This window comes from Jaculus jaculus, chromosome 1 (assembly GCF_020740685.1).
Source record: "Jaculus jaculus isolate mJacJac1 chromosome 1, mJacJac1.mat.Y.cur, whole genome shotgun sequence".
Lineage (NCBI taxonomy): Eukaryota > Metazoa > Chordata > Mammalia > Rodentia > Dipodidae > Jaculus > Jaculus jaculus.
In genome coordinates this window covers 204604945-204629204 of record NC_059102.1, presented here as the reverse complement: position 1 = coordinate 204629204, position 24260 = coordinate 204604945, and the positions used below count along the sequence as shown (strand labels likewise).

Genomic DNA, 24260 nt, shown 5'->3' with positions numbered 1-24260 from the left:
TAAATTGCATGTTAATCCATTATCTATTTTATTCAGTACACTTAACAATGCAACAATAGTGGCATTAAAAACTTGCATGTTAAAATCATTGTTAAGTTAAATAACTATTGTTTATTCTCTCTCTGTCCGTTTGAGGTAAGTTCCTTTAGATCAGGAGCCATATGTTCCTTGCTTAATGCAAATGAGACAGTAGCTAGCACTGTATTTCATATATATTACTGTGATAGTTATGTGATAATAGGATCACAGAAACAAAATAAAATTAAATAATATAATAACTGAATGAATGTAAACAGAGCATCCTCAAGAGATAGATACATTGTTAGATCGATAGAAGATAGATGATAATCTTGATACTAATCACTTTGGAGTGTTTTGATATAGGCATCAGACATAGTAATCTAATGTTCTTAGTCACATATGAAATAAGAGAGTTGAACTTGTTGAAATTAGAGAAAATAATGTTGGTTACAGAGACTGAAGAAAGGAGGGGAAAATGAAATTAAGGAGACATGGATCAATGGATGCTATGTTATAGGAAGGGGTAAGAACTTCCAGGTATAATTTTGTTTTCTGTAAAATATTTATAATAATAATAATAATGTAAGTATTTATCTAAATATATTTTAGTGTTTACATACACATATTTATCTCTACATTCTGAAAGAAAAAATATTTCTCATGTTAGTAATTATGTACACATTTCATAATTTTATTACAAAATCTATTACTAAATGAACAAGGACCATTATTTCGATTTTCCTGCTGACAGTTCCCAAAATCACAAGTATATATTTCAGTTAAATTATAGTTAGTATATTGTTTATGATTTTTATCTTCTGATATTCATTATTAAAATACTGAGCTAAACTGAGCTTATCATCTTGAGCTAAAAGCAGATTGGCAAACCCTAGAATGAGTGCTGCTAGTCTAAATTCCAAAACTCAAGCAAATTGAAGTGCAGTAACGATAGGATATTCAATTATTGATTTGTGTACTGAAGTTTAATGCAGAGTGGCTGAGAAAATCTTGACAAGCCTAGCTGACAGTTTCCTGTCCAGAGCAGTAAGTCCTTCTCACTGACAGTCAGTTAATGCAAATTGAGTAAGAGGAGTTGGCCAATTTAATTTTATAGTAGTTTGAGAATATAACCACATAGTCCTCAGTTTGGCTGTTATCAAGAATGAAATTGCTTCTAAAGGGTATTTCATATGTTTGTAGTGGAGTATAGATATTATGCTTTGGACATGTGGGTTTCTACAATTTATATATTCAAGAGATTTTTGAGGCATGTCTAAATATGTACTATGCATTTTGCTGTGTTTCCAGACTCATTTAAACCCATACTTGTATATTTTCTCTGATTTACTATAAAAAGTTATGTTCTTTTTGCTGTACCTCTCTATATTGCTAAAGTCAAAGAAAATATGTGCTAAGGTAATAATATGGAAATATTGTAATACTTGTCTGAAATGTTCCAAATATTAGAATTCTTCCTTAGGAAATGTCTTCTACTAATACACAGTCAATGTACTATAGTTCAAAGAATTTCTGAACTCTATGATGAGAAGTGATGAAGGCCATTGTGTAATTAATGCCTTCTGCCAAAGACAGCCTGGGCCTCAGACACACTGTTCCATGAATGAGAAGAGCATGAACTGAAATAAGTAAAATAGATCAATATTTAATCCTATAATTGACATGTTTTCTTCATTGTCATTTTATGCAGATATAATTCAAAATTGGATGACTATATTTAGTAGAATGCAATTAAATTCTGGAAACACATGGATCTAATTTGTATCTATCCTATATGCAAAGGGGAAAAAAATCAGCATTTTCTAAGGAACATCTTTTCCTTGAAGCATTTGTCCACTAATGGGCAAATCACTTTCTCACTATTGTGATTACCTATGGAGAAATAAATATTTCTTTGAAGTATATATTAGTATATTATCTTTAAAGTATATTATTTAAAGTATATTATAATTTCTATCTCCTTTTCCTTTTTTCCCCCTTTATGTGCCCACTAATTTTTATTTATTATTGCATTCTATGTATGTATTGGTATGTCATCATAGAATTACTAAAATAATGAATGTTAAGAGAAACATTAGTTTGGAAACTAGGAAAAACAAAGCAATAACTGATTGAAATATTGGTTTAATTTAAGACAAACAATTTAAAGGGAGGCATGAGTGAAAAGAAATGAAGACATTAAAAGTAATGCCATTTAGGGCTGGAGATATGGCTTAGTGGTTAAGCACTTGCCTATGAAGCCTAAAGACCCGGGTTCAAGGCTCAATTCCCCAGGACCCACGTTAGCCAGACACACAAGGGGGTGCACGAGTCTGGAGTTCGTTTGCAGTGGCTGGAGGCCCTGGCACACCCACTCTGCTCCCTCCCCCACCCCTGCCTCTTTATCTCTCTGTCTGTTGCTCTCAAATAAATAAAAATTTTAAAATAAAAAAAAGTAATGCCATTTGTACCTGATGAATATCCATCACCTTTTGAAATGTCAAGGCAATGAGGACAGGAAGTAAGCAGCTTAAGTTCTTCTGGACGAGTTTCCATTTAGGAACTGCATTTGGGACTTTGTGATAAAGAAGATGGGTTCTTTTCTCAGAATGTAAAAATTCTGGAGAACTATAACACTGGATATTCAAATGTGACAATGACATACAACTCTTAAAATCTTTCTGGGATTCTAGGCTGAACTGAAAATTTAATGGCATTGGGATAAAACCAGTGTTAGTTTTTAAAAGCAAGAAAAAAAATTTCAACCACAATTTGCACTGTTTATGCATTACTGAAAATATTTTACACATATTTGCTATCTGCTTATCTCAACACAGAAATGCTAAAGAATTCTAGGGAAATGTATGAGCAAGCCCATCTTCTACACTAATTGCCATCTCTGTATAAATAGATATTCTTGTATATTTTAAGCTTTTCAGTGTGTGCTTTTTCTCTTTTTGCCTGTGAGCACCTATTTGATCTTCATAATGTTACTGATACATTTATTACCTTGTAAATGTTTTCTCACAATAAAATTCTTTCAAGACTCAACATGTGTATATATGTACATACATGTGCCTATTTATATAGATAATTATATGTGTCTACATATGTTTTTATATGGTTTACTGTTGCTACTTTCCTCTCTGATTTCTGGGCTTTCTGTCTTGTCTTATGGTTTTGCTTTGGGGTGGTACACCTGTCTAAAATGCAAGAACCTTGGTTCAGCTTTTAGTACCTCAAAGAAAAAAACTGTGAAGGTGAATACAAACAGTTCACTTCTACTATTAGATATTTTCTTGCATTCTTATATTAGCCTGTGATTTATTGTGTGCATGTTCTTAGTTCTTAGTAGAATTTATAAAATTAGAAATTACTTCTTGAATATATTCTAAATTTTACAGAAATTTCCAATTAGTGATTTATTAGTTTTTAATACCTCAAGTAGGTAACAATCTAACTACATCATTTTAATTATTGGTATTCCTTTTATTAAGCCTCAGTTGTTACATAATATGCTTATAGTCCACTTTGAAATAATTATATTTGTCATGTATTAATTTATTATCAATACATTTTTCTTGTTTGAGATTCTACTGTGTGCCATTATAAAACTTTGATGTTAATAATTCCAATGCTATTTTGTTTTATCCAAAATAATTTTTTACTAAATGTTAATTTCCAAAGAAAATCCTATTTCATTCATCATTTTTTGGAAATTTTAGCTCATACTTTCCTTCCCCAAATATTTTATCATTTATATGGAATTTAAAAGTACTTCATTGAGTTTATTATGAAAATTTTCTTATGTATGTTGGTTATATTAAAAACAAATATAGGGAGGGATGGCTTAATGGTTAAGGCATTTGCCTGCAAAGCCAAAGGACCCAGGTTCAATTCATCATGTAAGCCAGGACCCACGTAAGCCAGATGCACAAGGGGGCACACGCATCTGGAGTTCGTTTGCAGTGGCTGGAGGCCCAGGCATGCCCATCCTCTCTCTCTCTTTCTCTCCCTCTTTATCTGTCAAGTAAATAAAAAATAAAATATTTTTTAAAATAATAAATATAGCCATTTTATTATCTATAGGATTATTTTTATCCAAAAATATAACATTCTTAAATTTTTATTGTTAATAATATATACTTTTGTGTGTACTTGTAGCTAACTGTAAAGTAGAGATATTGACTACTTTGGCATTGATAGTGGTGTACTTATTTAGTAACAGGAATTATGTATTTTTAAAGTATAGGAATACAACATGTCATTAATATTGTTCACTACATTTCATATGTGATAGAGATATACATCCTCCAAGTTCTGTCTTATTTTGACTGTGGTAGGAGTCTCCACTCTTATAAGGAGAAGTCACAATCAGACACAGGTAAAGGAAGTTGCCCATGTGTAGTTGTATTAGGGGAGGAAAGACAAGTGAATGACATTCTCTAAAGTGAGAGCATACTTAGCCCAGTGGCAAATCCATGGCCTGCTTCTAGGGTCAACAAAATACTCATCAATGAACTTACTCCACAATATTGTAATATCATGACCTACATGCTTTACTTGAAAATGTATTACAAAGTAGACAACTTATTGTCAGTATTGTCCTAAGAAAGTACTCCAAAGCATTCAAAGTCAAAAGTATAATTTAGTGAGCATCCAAATACACTCTACCTAACTTTAACTATTACAATTTCCATATATACATATTTATATATCTAGATCTCTAGCCTCCTATAAATCCAGCAGTATATATTACATTCTATCCATTTTAATATCAATCCGACAGATCTTTACATGATCTTCCCTAATGATTTCAATATGTGTTATCAGTTAACACAATTCAGATTATATTTTGTGTCTCTTCTTCTGTTATAAAATTATTACGCAATAAAATGCATACTTAAGTGTCAATTTTTGGAAGTTTGACCAATGCTTACAATTATGTTCACAAAATATCTCTCAAGATATGTTACTATCATCACTTAAATAAATGTCTTCTGTCTCTTCCAATTGAATTGCTGCACTGCCAGAAAGGCAACCTCTGTTCTCATTTGTTTTAAAGCATGGAATACATTCTGAGTATTAATAAATAATATTATAATATACTTTAATTTGTCAAGTGGCATGCACTACCCATAGTAGCTTGACATCTATTTATGATTTTTATCTGTATCAGTGTCTTCATTATAGATTATTAATATTGTATTATTGGAACAGGTATTGTTTTATGTGTGCATTTTCCTAATATTATGGAGAACATGTGGCTACTTCTTTTTGCAATAACAAAATAAATGTACAAGAATTATCTAAAAGAATTTATCTTTCAACCAAAAATATGTGACATTGTGAGATACTGCACATTCCTACCAATATTGGCTGTGCAATCTTATTAATTCCAATTATTACAATGGAAATGTACTAGAGCTACCTATGTGTTCTTAATTTGCCATTATTTGACAGCTGATTTTAATCACTTTTTCATGTATTATATATATATTGTATGTGCATGTTTGTAATTAGATTGTTTAACTAGAAGGTTATTTATATCACCTGATGCCAGGCTTTAGGTTACATATGTCCATTTGGAATGTTATTCCTCAGTTGACTATATACACATTTCAACAATGGATGTTTTGAAAGGTAGATTTGAAATTTGAAGATACTGAACTTTCATTTTAAAATATTTACTAATTATTGAATTTTGTAGCCTGAAATAGTTTTACTACTCTTAAATCACAAAGATATTTCCACTAAAAAGTCTTGTGATTTGAGCTGCCAATTTTGTTGGTGATGTTATTGTCATCATTGTTATTATTATTAATATTATTTGTTTTTTTGCTTTTACAATATTGGGTATTAAAGTCAGGGCTTTGTGCATGTAAGTCAAGCATGCTATCACTGAGACATTCTTCTTTTAATGATAGTGTATTGAGATTGTAGTCCATTGCATTAGTTAGCACAGCATGATTTGTTGAAAAAAACTGCTTTAGTCATTGGATCACATTATTACCCTTGTTAAAAATCAAATGACCATACAGTTAGAAAAATCTGTCTATGGAGTCTGTTTATTTCATTCCTATCTTTGTTATTCTGCTGTGCCCTGATTACTATAGCTTTGTAAGTTTTAACATTCTCTTATTTGTCCTGAGAACATCACCCAACCACCCTGGTATTCTGTGTAGATAAAATATGGATATAACGTCCTCTTCTTCGTATCGGTGGAATGATTAAGAAGTAACCCATGCAGAGATTCACTAGATAATACGTCCAGTATTTAAATTAGTTCGTATTACATAACTGTATATATATGGCTGACTCACTAATAAAGAAGGACAAATCTAACAATGTCTTTTTCCAACTACAATATTCTGCTTTGAAAGTGATTTGGAGCTATGGTTTTATTTATTAGGTAGCTAATTATCAGAGAGTTAATCTGCATCTAGTACTTGGAGTAAAAGTCTTATGTAGTTTCTTATTCATATTCTTATATTTAATTCTCTCATTAGGTTGGTATAACTTTTGACATAGTAATTAAATTTCACTGAGTTTATGCTTCAGTTTCCCACATTGCTTCTTGGAAATAATTTGCATAACCTTAAAATCTACACAGCATTTTCAGAATTCAGAAGGTTTCAGTATTATCCTACAATTTATAATATCACTTCTAGAAGCGCCCAGCTTCTAATAAGTGCAGTTGAATTTATATAACAGTCAATAAAACATATAATTACACAATTACCAATACATTTGATAAGCTACCATGGCTAGTAATATGTGTTTTTTTAAAAAATTTTTTAAACTTTCCTAAATCTATTTGTTTAATGATATTCTTTTAGGAATTAATGTCAGTATATAACAATTTAATTGCAATGCTTTCTAAAAACATTATGGGACTGGTCTTATACTTATGAAAGTATAGGTATACATGCCATTACAAATATTGACATTTAATAATTTCAAAATGGTCTTGGTGAAAAGTTATTATTTCCAAAAATTTCAGTGTCAATGTTGAGCTGTAATGATTTTTTGTTCACAACACTGGTTTATATATTCATTATATGCAGTTAGGAAAGCTCAGCAAATATTTGTTAAGCTTGCTTTAATTGCCATGCACTTAATAAATATTTCATAACTACAACTTATTTTTAATATACTATTGAAAATAGAAAAAAGAAATTATCTAATTACTATAATATTGTTATTGGATACTCCTTAACTGAACACTATTTTATAATTAATTTTAAACATTTTCAGGATTTGCAAGTGATCCCTGCAATCCTTACAGATTAAAGCTGGCATTTTTTAAAAGTGTTCTCAATCTTACCTTCTCTCAGATTCATTTACCACCAGTCATTACTGTTTGGTTTCTTTTGAGGCACTTGTCCTTACAAACTCTGAGACACCCATTACTCTGTCCCCATCCACTAACATCTAAAAAATAAGCATACTACCTGACCTCAGGTAGCAGAAGACAAAAATCTTTTCTATGTCTCCACTTTATGAATCAAACAGCTTTTAAACAAGTAGGGGTAAGCAACATTCTGTTTCCTTTTAACAATTGATAAGTTTTGCTTATTTTCAGAGTCATTTTCATTACACTAAATATAGCTTGGGTTTTTCTAATTAAGAATGACCATAAGTTTAAGAAATTCAAAAGATTTTTATTAATTTTTTATCCACAATTTGCACCAATACATTCTATTCAGTAAGTAGAAGAGCAGATTAAGGAAAATGGGACAGAAGAGATTCTATTAAACATCCCAAGGTACCATCCAATAATAAGCCTGCTGCACACTTACAGATTCCATGTCCTATAAACTTTATATAAATCCTAAAATCTATTGACATAAGCATAGCTCTTACCTCAACAGGAATAAGAGATAGCTTGTGTAACCAAATATGAGTACTATAGCATAGGAATACAGATCCTGGCTACCCCAAATACTAGTTCCAATGTAGAAATTGTTTTGTGAATGTTAATAGTTGCAGATCAAAAGAAAGCCATGAATTAAGCCACCTGAAATACATTAGGAGTAAAATCAGATCAGCTAATTATGAGAAATCTGTTACAGCTTCTGATGTGATCCAGTAACATTCTTACCTTTCAGTTTTAAGGAAGCTAGTAGTTTAAGAAATTCTAGAAGGATTTACCTAATTCCCACAACAATGTTCGATCAGCCACTAAATAGCTTCTGGGGTGTGTGTGTGTGGTAAATATCTCTCAAAATAATTTGGGTCTGCATCTGTAACATTCCAATTTTCCACAAGCATAAAATTGTAATCAATCAGTCAGCCTCATATAATGATTAGTATAGGTGTGGCTATTTTAAGGGGAACTAGACTTCACACAGTAAACACTGCTTGTCCATTCAGAGCAGATGAAACTAAGATTATTGCTTTTGGTCAACATTTATAATCTCAAATTCAGTCAGCTCTAATCTTCACTCTCTCTTTATGTAGAGATACTTTATGTCAGTCCTACTCGTCAGTAAGATGGGCAGTGGACATCTGATGCTGATATTGAACATGAGCAGTATAAACACTCTGGATAAAATATTTCATAAAGATCAAACTGGAAAATCTCAAATACCCTGAAATACATAACATGCTCAATGTTCCAATACCAAATGGCAAGCATGGGAAAATTTTTTGTACATTTAATATGTGCATTTTCAACTATATGAGAAGCAATCTTGATCTATTTTATAAATTGAACCATGTTTATTACTAAGTGAAAGAGTTCCTTCCATTTATAGGTGCATTAAGTTGTGTTTCATTTGTTAATAGGTTTATACTATGATTTGGAATATTATTTTGCTTTAAGTCATTTCTTTTCTTTCTGCTGTGTGAACAGCTCAACCATACCACCCATGAATCACTCCAAATGATGTTATAGTTACATAACAAATGGAGATGGTATTAGCCAGGACTATACTACCCAAGGTGGAATGTATTAGTATCAAGGGACATCAGTAATCAAATACAATCAGATTTTCAAATTTAGATAATATACATAAATGGTTAATGATAGATTTAACTAGGAAGTATAATTAAGTATAAGAGATATTTTTCAAAAATCAGAAGTGTTTTGTGAAAAATGTCAAAATATATATATTTATTAACAATACATATATTCAAAAACTGACTACCTTGGGGTTGCTGTGAAGATGTTCAAATGACCAAGAAGGATGAAAGTTTCAAATATACTTTTGTGTGTGAAAGTATAATAAAACAATAAATTTCCAAATGTTGAAATCACCTCTGAATTCTGATTCCCCTCTTTCACACCATCTTTAAAAATGACTACATGACTTCAGTACTGAGAAACTACTCAACTAGACTAGGAAGATGGTCTTTAAAGGCAATTTTTTTTCAAAGCCTACCAAACTGTATTTGATTCCCCAGTACCAGTATCTATGTAAAGATAGATGTCACTTCTTGCCAGCACCATGATACCTTCTGAGTCGTCCCAAGGTCACTGCCACCTGAAAAGAGAAGATTCTCTACCAATCACACCTTCCAAGGCTCAAGGTCTAATGCGGAAGAGATGGCGGAAAGAATGTAAGAGCCAAAGGAAGGGTAGAACTCCTTATAACATGCTCTTACCAGACACAAAATGGCCCGGATATCCATGACCTCATAGTGCCTGACACTACCTACACAAGACCATCATAAGAGGAGGAAAAGGTCACGACATTAAAATAAAAGAGAAACTTATTGAGATGGGGAAGGGATATGATGGAGAATGGAATTTCAAAGGGGAAAAGGAGGGGGATGGAAAGGTATTACCATAGGATAGTTTTTTAAATCATGGAAAATATTTTTAAAGATTGAGAAAAAAATAAAATGAGATTAAAAAAGCTAGATGTCATATGTATAACATGATACATACATCTGGAGTTTCTTTTCAGTAACAAGAGCTCTGGTATACCCATTTTCTCCATTTTTTTCCTCTCTCTCTTTTTTTTCTTTCTTCTTTTTTTTTTTTTTTTTTTTTTTTTAGGTATAGTCTCACTGTAGCTTAGGCTGATCTGGAATTTGGAATTCACTATGTAGTCTCAGGGTGGCCTCAAACTCCTAGCAATCCTTCTACCTCTGCCTCCCAAGTGCTGGGATTAAAGACGTGAGCTGCCATGTTCGGCCTCCTCATAAATATTTTTTTAATAGAAGCCATTCAACTTAACCCACATAAACCAGATGTATAAGGTGATGCATATGTTTAGAGTTTGTTTAAAAAGAAGACAAAGAAAATTTATTTCTTTGAATTCATATATATATATATATATATATATATATATATATATTTTTTTTTTGAGGCAAGCCCAACAGACTGGCCTTTTAAAATTTTAAACAATTTTGTTTATTTATTTGATAGAGAGTAAGAGAGAGAGAAAAAGGCAGATAGAGAAAATGAGAATGAGCATGTCGGGGCCCCCAGCCAGTGCAAAGGAACTCCAGATGCATGTACCACCTTCTGCATCTGGCTTACATGGGTCCTGGAGAATTGAACTGGGGTCCTTTGGCTTCATAGGGAAGTGCCTTAACCATTAAGCCATCTCTCCAGCCAACTGGCTTTTGCTTTATGAGAGAGAGAGAATTGGCACACCAGGGCCTTTAGCCACTACAATTGAACTCTAGACATTGTGTGCCACCTTGTGCACATATGCAAACTTGTGTCACCTTGTGCGACTGGTTTTGTGAGACCTGGAGCATCAAAAGTAGGCCCCTAGGCTTCACAGGCAATCACCTTAAGTGCTAGCCATTCGAATAGCTTTTCTTCAGATTCTTTATGCAAAACAACTCTGAATTTTCTTTCTCAAGAGGGAGGCAGCTCCTCTTAACCATGGTGACAGTGAGCTTGAGAGAAACTTTTCACACATTCCTGTGGTCTATGGAAGCAAAATATTTGCATAACTTGGGAAAAACATGTGTATACTGCTTCTTATGGATTGTATGTTCATCATTACATCCTGGTCTCAGACTGTTAGCCCTCTTTGCTTATTTCTTCCAAAAACTAATGTCACTCATTTTTAGGATGTTTCCAGCAATTAAGAAAGGTCACTTCATATGCAGTATGTGATATTTATTTATGTTAATTAATTTCCAGAGGCTTAATACGTACTTTGAAATTTCTGAAGTTTACTCAGTTTTGCCTGCCCTCTTGAAGGGTTGTAATATTAATGGTTTGAATTAAAGTTTTGAATTTTGCAAGTCTGAAACACTCTATTGAGGAATATACACATGCTAAATTATGCCAATTTATTTATTAAAGCTCCTTCATTAATATTGATAATATATAAAAGATTTAAACATGTAAACTTACCATGACCTACTTTGTAGGCATGATAAAGGGAAATAACAGGAAATTGTTACTAAATCATTATACATGAGAGTAAATAATTGATGTGAACAAATGAAGATTTCTTATCTTGAGCCAGAAAAGGATAAGGTAGTAAACATCATCCCAAAGCTCATCTTGGCTTGAAATCTTACCTTGATATAGAAAGAATTTTACTCTACTGTTTGATTCATTGTATCTAGTTGAGTCATGGAGTCTTTTCATTCATTATGTTTTTTTCTGGATTTTTTTTTTTTCTAAATGATTTGGTTGTTGATGTTTTCCTATAGGCTTGAATCACCAACCAGGTCCTTGATAATGGAAGCTCCTCGTGGGGTGCAGGTGAGCGCAGCTGCAGGTGACTTCAAGGCTACCTGCAGGAAGGAGCTCCACTTACAATCTACAGAGGGGGAGGTGAGTCTCCAGGCAAGGCTGTCCCTCCACTGTTGAGGGCGCGTCTTCAAAATGCATTTGGTTCTAGGTAAGACATAAGGAGGTATACTGCTAGTAAATTTAAATTATGAAAATATTGGTAGTTATTAAATGTGACATCCAATACATTTCCACTGAAATTTTTTTCAAAGGCAATTTTAACTAAGGCATCAAAATTCTTATAGTGTCAAAGTTGGCATATAAACATAATGTTAAGATAGTATCATGAATGGAGATGGTTCTTTTTTGTTCTCTTTAAATCTTAGAACAGTACTTAAGTTACTAATTCATAGGAGTAAGGCGTTCTGCTCTGGTGCAGTACATTTAGGGGAGTTTACAGTAAAAAAAATATTACTGTGCATTTCAAAAAGCTACAACAAAGAATTTTTAATGTTTACACAATACAGAACTTATAAATACTTGAAAAGATACACAATTATGCATGATTACCTGATTTAATATGATTTAATTATTACCCAATGTATGCATAATATGGTGCCCCATTAATCTGTATAACTTTTCCTTTGGGCATAAGCTTCAAAATATATTAAAAACAATTAAGACAAATTCATTTATGAGAAAGCCCATGAAATTCATTTATGGAAGGAGTCTGGAGCAGAGCCAGAAGTATGTGGGAGATAAGTTCTATGTAGAGAGATCTAGAAGAATCACATGTGGAAGGCACAGCATCCATCTTGAAGTTCCTCATGGAAGAAAGTTAAAAGTGGTGATGGAGAGATGGCTTAGCAGTTAAGGCAGTTGCCAGCAAAGCCAAAGGACCCAGGTTCATTTCCCCAGTACCTATGTAAAGCTACATGCACAAGGTTGCAAATGCATTGGGAGTTCATTTACAGTGGCTAGAAACCCTGGCACATGCTTTGTCTCCTCTCTCTCTTTTTACTCTCTCAAAAGTTGTCATTGTTTGTGAATAGGAGAGAGCATCAGGCAGTGAAAATTATTTAGTACAGAGAGTTATACCCATGGTTACCCAAGTTTAGAGAAATTATACAGGTAACAGGACCAGAGTTGGAGAAAGAACCCATGTGATAGATCTAAAGTGTAAGGGAAATACTCATGTGGAAGATTCACAGACTAGAGGAAAATCATACATAATCATACATATAATTGAACTGAGAAGTTACCCAAAGTATAAACCTAAGGTAAGCAAAAAATCTATCCACATCAAGAAGCAGTATTCAGCCCACTTGCACCTACCAGCCAGGCTGTCTGAGAGGGGAAGCCACTCATGTGTATCCAAGCAGAGATCACAGAGCAGAGGGACAGGATGCAGAGAAGGTGAAGGAAGGTTGGGAAAAGCCTTTATAAGCAATTGAAAATGTATTATTTCTTCAGACTCAGGAGTGTAAAGGTTGTAGCTTTAAGGGGCAGGTTCCAGGTACAGCCCTCCTAGGTAGTGAAGACTGCCCGTCTAGGTAGATGCGGCTGTTGTAGATGAATCTAAGTCAGACATGAGTTCCATTCCTGAGTTCCATTCATCCCAAGGCAGGTTGGCAAGTAGGATGGTATCTCCTGGTTATTTTTTTTGGATGTCTCTTCCTAACTAAAATTGTCTGAAATAACCTAGCTTTCTCCTAATTAGTCAGTATTTCCTTTCACCAATTATTTCTATGGCCTTTTGGTGAAACTGAACGACTTTGTACCCTTTCATTTCTTACTAGATCTCACAGCTTCTCCTTGCTAATTTTCACTTCTTTGTTTCCTTCAACCTGTCTTTGCCTGTGTATTCACCTGTATACCTCTGAGATCTACTTTCTCAGAGTCTAGCCTTTCCTTCAATCCATACTGGGCTTTCATTTATAACAACTAAGGGTGTTTATTTTTCCCAGCATTTCATTTGTTCTCTGGCCAAATCTGCCTGTATATCTTAGTGGTCAGTCTTTGGGTTGTTTATTTTAATTCTATCTTAATTATTTTAAATCCTCATACATAATTCATATACTCTGCTGTCTATTTTATAACTCCCAGAGTCCTTCATGATATAAACTGATATTGTGTGTTCCCTTCATGTTTTTTATTTATTTACTTATATTATGAGCCCATAAAAGCCAACTTGAGAAAATAATTGAAAGACAATTTGATTATGCTCTGGGCATCCAAACATCTATATACATTGTTATGTAATGATTAATAGGCAATTACCTTTCAGCAATTAACTCAATTGATAATTTAAAATAAATTGAATTTGATATTTTGATTTTTTAACAGGCAGACTTACTGAAAAGGCTATGCTATAAATTTAGTGGATATTACAACAAAAATGATTTAGTAATATCACTTAGAATGTTGTGGTAATCAGAGGCATTCAGAACCAGCACGAGAGAGAGAGGAGGGAGGAAGGGAAGGAGAGAGAGAGAGGAAGAGGAGAATAATTATTTGTGTTGATGGGACTCAAGGAAATAATTTACAAATCCAGACTCTTGAATTCTGATATCTCAGAGATTTTTAAAAATTGTTTATTTTTATTTATTTGAGAGTGACAGAGAGAGAGAGAAAGAGGCAGATAGAGAAAATAGATGTGCCAGGGCCTCCAGCCACTGCAAACGAACTCCAGACCTTTGCAACCCCTTGTGCATCTGGCTAACGTGGGTCCTGGGGAATCAAGCCTTGAACCAAGGTCCTTAGGCTTCACAGGCAAATGCTTAACCGCTAAGCCATCTCTCCTGCCTTATCTCAGAGATTTTACAGACAGCATCACAGGCAGCTTGGTATCATCTTGAGATTCTTATACTACTGGTGTGTTAACCTTCTGGGCTAGGTGACTGAGGACTATAACTGGAAAATTACAGAAGTTCAGGGGACTTTGCCAAAACTGTACTAACCAGATAACATGCAAGCAGTGTGCAGCTGCATAGATAAGAGAGGATACTCAGGGTCATGCTCTCCCAGGCGAAGGCTTACACAATAGAAACTGTTACAGTGGATCATCTGGGTTGTGTTACTATTGCAGACTATATTGTCTTGCCAACAACAACAATGAAAATATTTTTAAGCATGCTGTACTCTTTTGAAAGAGTTGCTTTTGCTGTTCAAATTATTTTATTCCTGTTATGCATGATCATTTCCCCATAATAAACATTAGTCATCATTAATGGCTTTTCTGTTCCTACTCAGGAATCACCTACTTATGTTATTCTGTTCAATGTATTAGCACAATTATTTGATTCAATTACAAGTTAGCATTTAATTATCAACTGAGTGATGTACTATAAATAAACAATGGCCAGAGATATTCATCTTTGGTTTTACAACCTTTTTATTATTATATTATATTTCTTATGAAGAAATGTGAAGTGGTATTAAATATTTTTTCTTTCCTCAATTGACTTATCACAAAAAGTCATATTGATGATTGCCTAAGTAATATGAAAAAATTAAAGTGAGGCGATAGAGAGAGGTCTCCATAGTTAAAGGTGCTTTCTTGCAAAGCCAGACTGCTTGGGTTCAGTTCCTCAGTACCCACACAAAGCCAGATGCACAAAGTGACACATGCCTCTGAATTTTTTTGTAGTGGCAGGAGGCCATGGGGCACCTATATTTTCGCTGTACCTGCCTCTCTCTCAGATAAATAAAAATGTTTTTCTAAAACATGAAGTCACTTCCTTTAGGTAAGTTGTAAACTACTTCATAAGACTGAGCATTGTGTTCAAGTATCCAAAATAATGACTGAAATGCAAAAGAATGAAATTGTACATAAATTCTTTACTATGGATAATAAGTGTCATTTTAGACATAATAATGCAAGGAATTCCAAATTCTACTTTGATGAAAGCAAGAATCATAAATATTGTCAGGGATGAGTGTGATGACATGTGCCATGCCATACACATAAGAATGTGTGTGCCAGAACATAATTGAAATGCAATTTTATTTTATAAACTGTTATTTTCCATGAGAGTGATAAGCCTGATTTCAAATGGTAAGATTGGGATAAGTGGACTCTTGGTAAGAGAAGACAGTACGCTGTGACACATAAGCTCAGGGGAGTGACACTCATCACAGGAATGAGTTTTGGAGTAGATGATTCCACGAATATCAGCTTTAGAAATTGTAAAATGAATAACATCATAGACACTGCTTTGGCAGAACAGAAAGGGGTGGGCAAGACCAGCTACTCTGCAAGAACCAGGCAACGTTCAGGAAGGTTATACTGGAAGGAGGTATCTGTTAATAACTCTTCTAGCCTCAAGATTGATTTTTTAATCTCCTGCTTAAAAATATATATATTCTCTTTCTTGTGAACCAGATAAATGAGTTTGTTAACAAAATTGGTATTTTTTAAACAAGTGAAGCAATGGCTTGTGCCTCAGAATATTATGCATGCACATAAGAATTGTCCTCTAGTCAAATATCTTTAGCAGCAATGACCTTGTGCTGGGGATGACTACAGATCCCTGCTGTAGCCATACAAAATCAGTTGCTACACACTGTCATGGCCAAGTCCTCCAAGGATTGCTTCCTTGATAAGGCTTCCACATTTGAAGTCTACATTCTTGGATTGTGACCTATAAGAATTACCTGTATAAAACAGCTACTCTCAACAGCTATTTATCCAGGCTAGATCAATTCAAAGACAAATAGTTCTAAAACTACAAATGCCAGAGATGCTACCTGTTATGCCAGGGACAAGAACAAGAAATAAGCTCCAACACCTGTACACAAAAGTGAACATTTGTGTTCATTTCCTTAGAGTTGTGTACTTCCTTCAATATAGAAAAATCATATTTAAGGAGAATTCTGGAGCTCAACAGACCAGGAAAGTTGGTGAATACAGTGACAAATAAAAAGAGAGACCTTGCCTCAACTCAATGTGGAAGGTAATATTGTCCTTTGATTTCCAAACTTGCATTGTGACATATGTATACGTCACATCTATGCACCAATGATTTTGAAAATGAAAGAAAAAGACTCCTTTAAAAATAAGAATTCATTCTGTCCTTTGGCTTTTCTTTAGTATAATCCAGAAATAATTTTGGAGTAATATGTTTAGACATTTGTTACCTACAGGGACCTTTTCTATTATCTCCTCTTAACTATGAGCACTGTTAATAAATTTAGGCCCTCATTTATTTTATAATGTATTTATTTGTTCTACAACTCGCTGCCTTTTGTAAGAGATTATGCACAAGGTCTGGCATTTGTAAATTATACAATAAAAAAAGGATGATTCTACTCAAATAATGTCTCCTAGGAGACCACAGTTTACTAAGACATAAATAGTACTCTAACTTAGATTGTTGAATGACTAGTAGAGGCATAAGAGAGTAACATAATTTATTGACATAGGATAGCCCAATAAGAGGTCTTGTACCTTTGGAGAACCAGGGGAGGTTTTTTTAAGAGATACACATGGGGTTGGCTTTTGTGGAGAGTGTATTAGCATCCTCTTGTGGTGAGACACATCTACGTTGAAGGACAAGTATCCAAAAAGTATCCTGTCACTCAGCACATTAGTACATGTCTATGTACTAATCCAAAGTCTTGAGAAATGGCTGTTATTGTGAGAAGAAACAATCAATTAACAAAGCTGTACTTAATTCAGTGCTACAAAAGCATTGTTATTGTACAGAAAAATATTAGGTGTTCATAATATAGGAATAGATTTTTTCATTTGCAATTTTCAAGGGTTGCCTATAATTCAAAGAAAATTAAAATTTAAAAGAAGAAAAAAGTGCAAATCTTTCTCCAGCTCCTTCCCTAAGTATTTAGCTAACATATACCCCAACTGACAAGTATCTGAACTCAATATTGCAAAATGAGGGAATAAAGATGAAAAGATCCCCAAGAAGTGTAGTTTTGATATAATGTAAAATTGAAAGCGCAAAATAAAGAGTTTTGCAAATAATGCTGTTAGGGATATAGGGCAAGTCATGCAGGGTGTTTGGCCCAAGAGAAGCAACCAGGTTTCATTTGTAGTGTGCTGGGAATACAGAATAGAGCTTTGAGCACAGGAGTGACAGCTTGATTTGCATTTCTTGCAAGTTTGCCCTATTATTACATAGAATAGAGGAGGACAGTACAAGAATGGTGCTGGAAGATGAGTGAGAACCAGTATAGAGTCCTAGAAAGAGATGAGGAGAGCAAGGATGAAAGAAATTGAACATTTTCTGATCCTCCTAGTAATTTAGGCAGGATACTAAGCATAAAAAAAAAAAAAATCAAGAGGTAGCTACAGAGAATTGTTTCTTTGCTCACTCAAACCCCTGATCTTTTCTTCCTTTGGCACTTCCCAACACAAATATCAAAACCATGCAACCACTGTCCATGAAAGTGAAGTCTATCACTAAGTGAATTAATTCCATTGCCGAAAAGATTTATCAAAATAAATTTTGAATGTAGATAATATATTTCATGGAAATTTTAAATCTTATTATACCTAAAGTTATGTGTCAAAAGCACTGCTTTTGTACTTGATGCAACCTTTACACATCTTGATGTTTTAGAAGTTATTTTTCAGCATTTTACTCATGGTCTTATGAGTACTTACAAAAACAGACCTGAAGAGAATCTTTTCAATTACTTGTCCCCCTTGTCAGTAATGTCATCTCCCTTAACATCCTTATTTCTCTGTATACTGACCAGGCATGACTAAGAGGCTAAATTGAGAGACTATGGCAGAGTCATTAATTTTCTGTAGCATTTGAATAACTGTATTGGCCCCTTAAGTAAATTGTCCAATGTTACTTTTCATGTTCTGGACATTCTGTCAGAATGCACCTTCTCTCAAAGGAGAAGGCAGCGGCAGAATGTTTAGACCATAAGTAGGATTATAATTTATTTGTTCAACCAAGCATGGCAACTAAGCCCATAAAATTATTTGCATATAGTCTCTGTTACCAGGCTATTCAGTGCTCTGATGAGTGTAGAATTCTGAAATGAATTAAGATGAATTTTCTTTCTCCCTCCTCCCCCCCAGATATATCTAAATGCAGATACAATCCGGCTGGGAAATCTACCTACCGGCTCCTTTACTTCTTCTAGTTCCTCAAATTCTCGACAGACAGTGTATGAACTCTGTGTCTGCCCCAATGGCAAACTTTACCTTTCTCCAGCAGGAGTAGGCTCCACCTGTCAGTCCAGCAGCAACATCTGCCTGTGGAGCTGAAGTGACTGATTCCTCCTCACACCACAATAGCCTTTTGTTCCCGTCCGTCTGCTTCACAGTTCTGCTCAGTTTCCCTTGTGATCAGTCCAGAGCTTCTTCAAATGGTCCAGAGAGCAACTTGTTCCAGTGCAAGCAGGGATTGGACGCTACCTTCTCGCGGGACTCCACAGACCAGCCTGCTCAGCAGAGTGCGACTGACGTAGCCCAGGAGAAATCCTCTTCAGCAGGATAGCTGGATCAGAACTCTTGCTCAAAAGGGGGAATAACATAGGTGCCTTTGCTAAATGCGGTGAAGCACACAGTTCTAGACTTTTGCGGAACCTGGATATGAACTGCACACATACACATTACACCGATGAAACCCCCAGTAGCCGATGGCAGGATGAAATGGCTAACCCTGTCAGAAAACAAATTCTATACAGTCTGAAAGCACAATTTCCCATTCATCTTTTTTGGATGTAAACTTTTCTCCCCGAATTAAAAAAAAAGAAAAAAAGAAAAAAAGAAATTAAAGCATTATGTAATGCTTGCTTTACAAAAGAAAAAATATAAAATTCAATATATGGTTTTTAACAAAACAAAATGAGACAAAACAGGATCTCTGCCTGAGTTTTCTTTCTTTCTTTCTTTAATTCACTGTGTTGTTGCTCTTTGTCTACCAAGTCTCAAATTTTGTACCTGAGGTAATTTTGACAGCACTCAGCAATATAATCTTTACAGAATTATCAAAATGCCATTATACTGTTATTTGTCAAATCTGGATGGCCTTATATAGCATTTATTTGGCTAATGCATGTGACTTATTTGCTTTTAACAAAACCTCTAGTTTATTGTGATATACCATAAGAAGGACATATGGATGGTGTGGAATCCATTAATCATTTCTCTAAAAAAATCATGATGTCTTTATAACTGGGTTTTATTACAATTTTTGTTTGCTCCATCCACTTAATATTTATTTTAAGCATTAACATTTAAGTAACCTCTAAATAACTAATTGCTAATGTTATGTGTAATAACAGAGAATGGATTCACTTTCCATTGGGACATCGTGGTCAAAGGTAGCTTTAATTAGAGGTGTCTGTACAAGACTAGAAATTAAATTTAAAATTCCAAGAAGATAGTAAAAAGATGACAATAAAATATTGAATGTTTCTTTTGTCCATTAGACTCATATTTAAGGAATTTAGTCATGTGTCTATTTAACTGTTAATAAGATTGTTACATTACCCTAACCTCAGAAGCCATAGCTCCTTCCATTCGCCACAGCTCATTTCTATAAATTAGCACCTAATTAATAACTCTGAATTATTATAGATTTATTCAACACAATATTCTTTAACTCAAATTCTTGAAACCTACAGAATGAAGAATGTAAGAGTGTATTACGTTTGTCCTAATATGGGAAGGTGACTTGATTACTTTGCGGTAAGTCATTAATGTTTCGCACCAATCACTCTGGACTCTTGTGGCTACCATGAACAGTGGGTAAAGGCTTCATGTTGGAGGGTGCTAAACACAAAGAGTTCAAGTATATTCATCTCAGAATAAAGGGAAAGGTTCAAACATGTAGATGTACTTTGATTAAAGTAGGATAAATTACACATATAGCCAAGATATTCTGTTTGCCAGAATTATCTTGCTTGGACAGCCCAGCTTTTCCAGTAACCAGAAAATTCCATGCCAGTGAATGTACTCTACATACTCTGTAGAAGAGCCTGTAAATCAATATTAGAATAAAAGTTAAGATACATAATTACTAAAAAGTCATACCATTACAGTTTATTTATAACAGTAGACTTTATATAAGAAATTTGCACATTAGTGTTTGAAAACTAATCACACTAACACAAATAAATTTTGAGAACTTATGGGTGCTAATCAGGATCTTATGTGAAGGACTAAATTTTGTGCTAGTTTTAGACGTATTAAAGTTTTAAGAATCCTAAATTAAAATATTTCTTAGTCAAAAGGTAATTGTTCTGATTGGTAATCCTTGCTGTTCATATTTTACTACTGATCAATTTAGGTAAGTTTAAGCAATCTGAGAATACTCCAGGCTTCAGTTTACAAGAAATATTTTATAAATTTTATGACAAAAAGTATTGATTCAAATGTCTTCTGGAAGTACATCCCCTCTCTGCCATGTTTTAAGGACAAATATTTTACAAGGCAAAAAGGAACATCATAGATTTCAGCTTGCTTTGCATAATGGCAAAGGATGAAGAGAACCAAGATGAAAACCATCTTCAGGGAAAAGCTGTCAGCTTTCTAGATTCCAAAATATCCTGAAAAGTATAGGTATGATTAAAAAGTAACATATAAACTTGAGAAAGGTTGACTGAATGCACACAATATAAAATGTCTATTAAAAATTAAAAGAAGGGATAATACAAATGATTGTCCTACCCAACACTGACAGATACCTTTAATTATTTGGCTGCTTTAGATTCCTCAGAGAGCAAAGCTTGTGTTTCAATTGGTAAAAACTTTATTCTAAAGTCTTTGAATTCCTAATAGAAATACTCTGATAACACATAAGTCCCTGGGCTGCAGAATTCATGCTCTGTTTTTGTAATGCCATTTTTATATTAGAACATATGAAATATTATGCTGGATATGCAAATGATAATTCTTTAAAGTGTGTTACATAGACCCTCCTCAGCTATCTTATTGTTCACAACTTCATACTGACCTTAGCAAAAAATGGAAAAAGGAAGCATGGTGAGTGGGAGTATTCCTGACATTTATATTCTAAGCCAGAAATGGATAAACTCATTGACATATGAGTTCAGTTTATTTGGGGCCCAAAAGACAGATGGAAAAACACACATTATTTTTTACTCTTTCAGTAAAACACTTCAAAAACAAACAAAAACATCATAACATTTCATAAATTTTTGGCAGCACTGTCAAAATTTTTGTATGATTCTTATGAATCCAAGATTTTTTTAATTTGAGTGTAAACCTTAACTTAAAAAATATATATGCCTTATTTCACTATAACTTAGAAATAATAGACTTCATTACCCTAAATCTATAAAAATGGAGATAGAAGTCCCTCCTACCTAAGAGAGAAGAGGTATCAGGTTCATAGCTAGTAACATAAACTTTCTTAACAAAAAAATAATCAAATATCTTGAACACATATACTTCTCCACTAGAAATGTATATTGAAGACTAGGCATGGTGACATACACCTTAAATCGTAACACTTTGATGCAGAGGTAGGAGGATCACCATGAGTTCAAGGCCACCCTGAGAATACATAGTGAATTCCAGGTCAGCCTGAGCTAGAGTGAGATCCTACCTGGAAAAAAAAAATGTATATTGAATTTAGCTGTTTCTTTGGTTATATTTCTCTCTTATTTCTACTGATTAATAATGAAAACGCTTAGCTACATTGATTAAGGTCATTAGGTTCTTCTGGACTCAAATTTGTGATGATCATCTGTTACTTAAAAAGGGGCTCACAAGTATTGAAATGGAAATCTCTCAAGAATCATATCCCTTCTTCTAAGTTCCTGTATTTATCCTTACCATTTGAACATTAAGGTTTCTTAGGAAACCATGCTTCATCAACATGTTTCAGTAATATAGCTCATATTGTATAAGAAAAAAAATCTTTTGCAGGCCTTATTAAAAATATCTTTTTACGGATTCAAAAGAAAATTCATTAAACACTCCCTTACTGTTCTACAATTGTTGATCTCTATCTTGCTAATTTTTTTTTTGTAGAAAAGTTTTTTGATCACTGTGGCCATAATGAATTTCCTACCTATCCTACCACTTTGATAACTTGGTTGGACAGTGTCGCGTTTTCCAACCATGGCATTTGGTTCAAGTAAACCTCTAGTGAATTACATCACTGCAAACATGGCATCTCTATTTGAAGCAGTGTCTAATGATTTCATAGAAGATAATGTCAACATAGCAATATTCAATTTTAGTTGGAGCTATTTAATGAAAATTTTCTGTGCAGTCATCATAGCCAAATTTACCTTTGAGTTTTATTCCATTGAAGTCTTCTCAACTTATTCTGCCAGTAGCTTAGGTTCATAGTTGCTCCTAGATGATCATTATTAAAATACTTGGGGAAAATCATTTGATCTATCTAGTAATACAAATTATAAGGTTATTAGTGTGAAATATCATTATCACAAACTAAAATATTACATTTTATGCCCTTAAAATAATGACAAATTAATGAATAACCTCACTGAACACAGTTGCACATATTATTTATACTAAAGTTCATTGGATATCTGTTAAAGACCAAAGACCAGGTTTTCTATTGTATTTAACTCTAAAATAATGCTGCTTTTTACTAATTAATTAAAATAAGTAGTGAGGTCATAATTATAACACAAGGTAGCAAATATTCTTCTTACAGAATTATGAACTATATCCATTGGTTAATGCTTTAGCAGTAGAAAGAACATTTCAGTGCTGTGGCCCCCTTATCTTTTACACATGCATAATAAACTCCTCAGCATTCAAAAAACCATTATATAAGGACTACATCCAAACATGGGCTTAGGATGCATTGGCACAGCTCAATTGAAATTTTCTTTGCTTGTTAAAAAAGTCTTTGGAAAATATAACTAATTTGAAGTTTTTCTAGAACCAGAGGGCTATTTTTTGTGTCCATTGGTATGGCTCCACTCTTTGAGAAAGTAATGAAAACACTAATAAACATGAGGTACAATGAACTGTTATTCATTCTGGGTTTCCAGTCTTAATATCTTATTTGTTTGAATATTTATAAATAAACGCCAAACAGGGTTACAAACATGCAAGGACATCCACTAACAATGGAAATACATAACTTGGAGTTTGTTTATTTATACAATACTTTAAATCAGGTCCACAATTCATTTATTTTGTTTTGTAACTTTCATGTAAATGTTTTATTGTATATATAGATATATGAAAATGAAACTATTTTCTTACACGTACTATGCAACATGTTTGTAAAATTGCAATATTACCAAAATTACAAAAGCTGTGCTTTTGTACTCTAACTTGCTTTATGTAAAATCAAACCTTTTCTATTTAAATGGACTATGTGTCCTGTAAAGTATAGATAACATATCTATTTTAAAAAAAAAAACAGTGTATTGTATCTTTTGTTTAGTTTGGAGTGGATTGGGTGAGACCTATTTCTTTTGAATGAAAATGCAACAAACTTTTGGCAAGTGGATTATTTTTTTCTCCGTAATGAGACTTTATGAAGCATGCAATGAGCTCATATCATTTAAAATCTCTCTTGTAATTCTTGTATTTTGTCCTAATTTTGGTGCTACTGTGTAACCATGATTAAATGTGATAGTCAAAACAAAGAGG

The 24260-nt window shown here is 33.5% G+C and overlaps 1 protein-coding gene across 1 annotated transcript in view; it reads left to right on the top strand.

Annotated features, from left to right (window-relative positions):
* Sgcz (sarcoglycan zeta) overlaps positions 1–19349 on the top strand; it is a 1272783-nt gene extending 1253434 nt beyond the window's left edge. Inside the window, exons 7-8 of the mRNA XM_045137940.1 lie at positions 11650–11773; positions 18726–19349. Of these exons, the coding sequence (XP_044993875.1) occupies positions 11650–11773; positions 18726–18914 (313 nt within the window). The 3' untranslated portion in view covers positions 18915–19349. The remainder of the gene's footprint in view (positions 1–11649; positions 11774–18725) is intronic.
* Positions 19350–24260: the final 4911 nt, after the last annotated feature.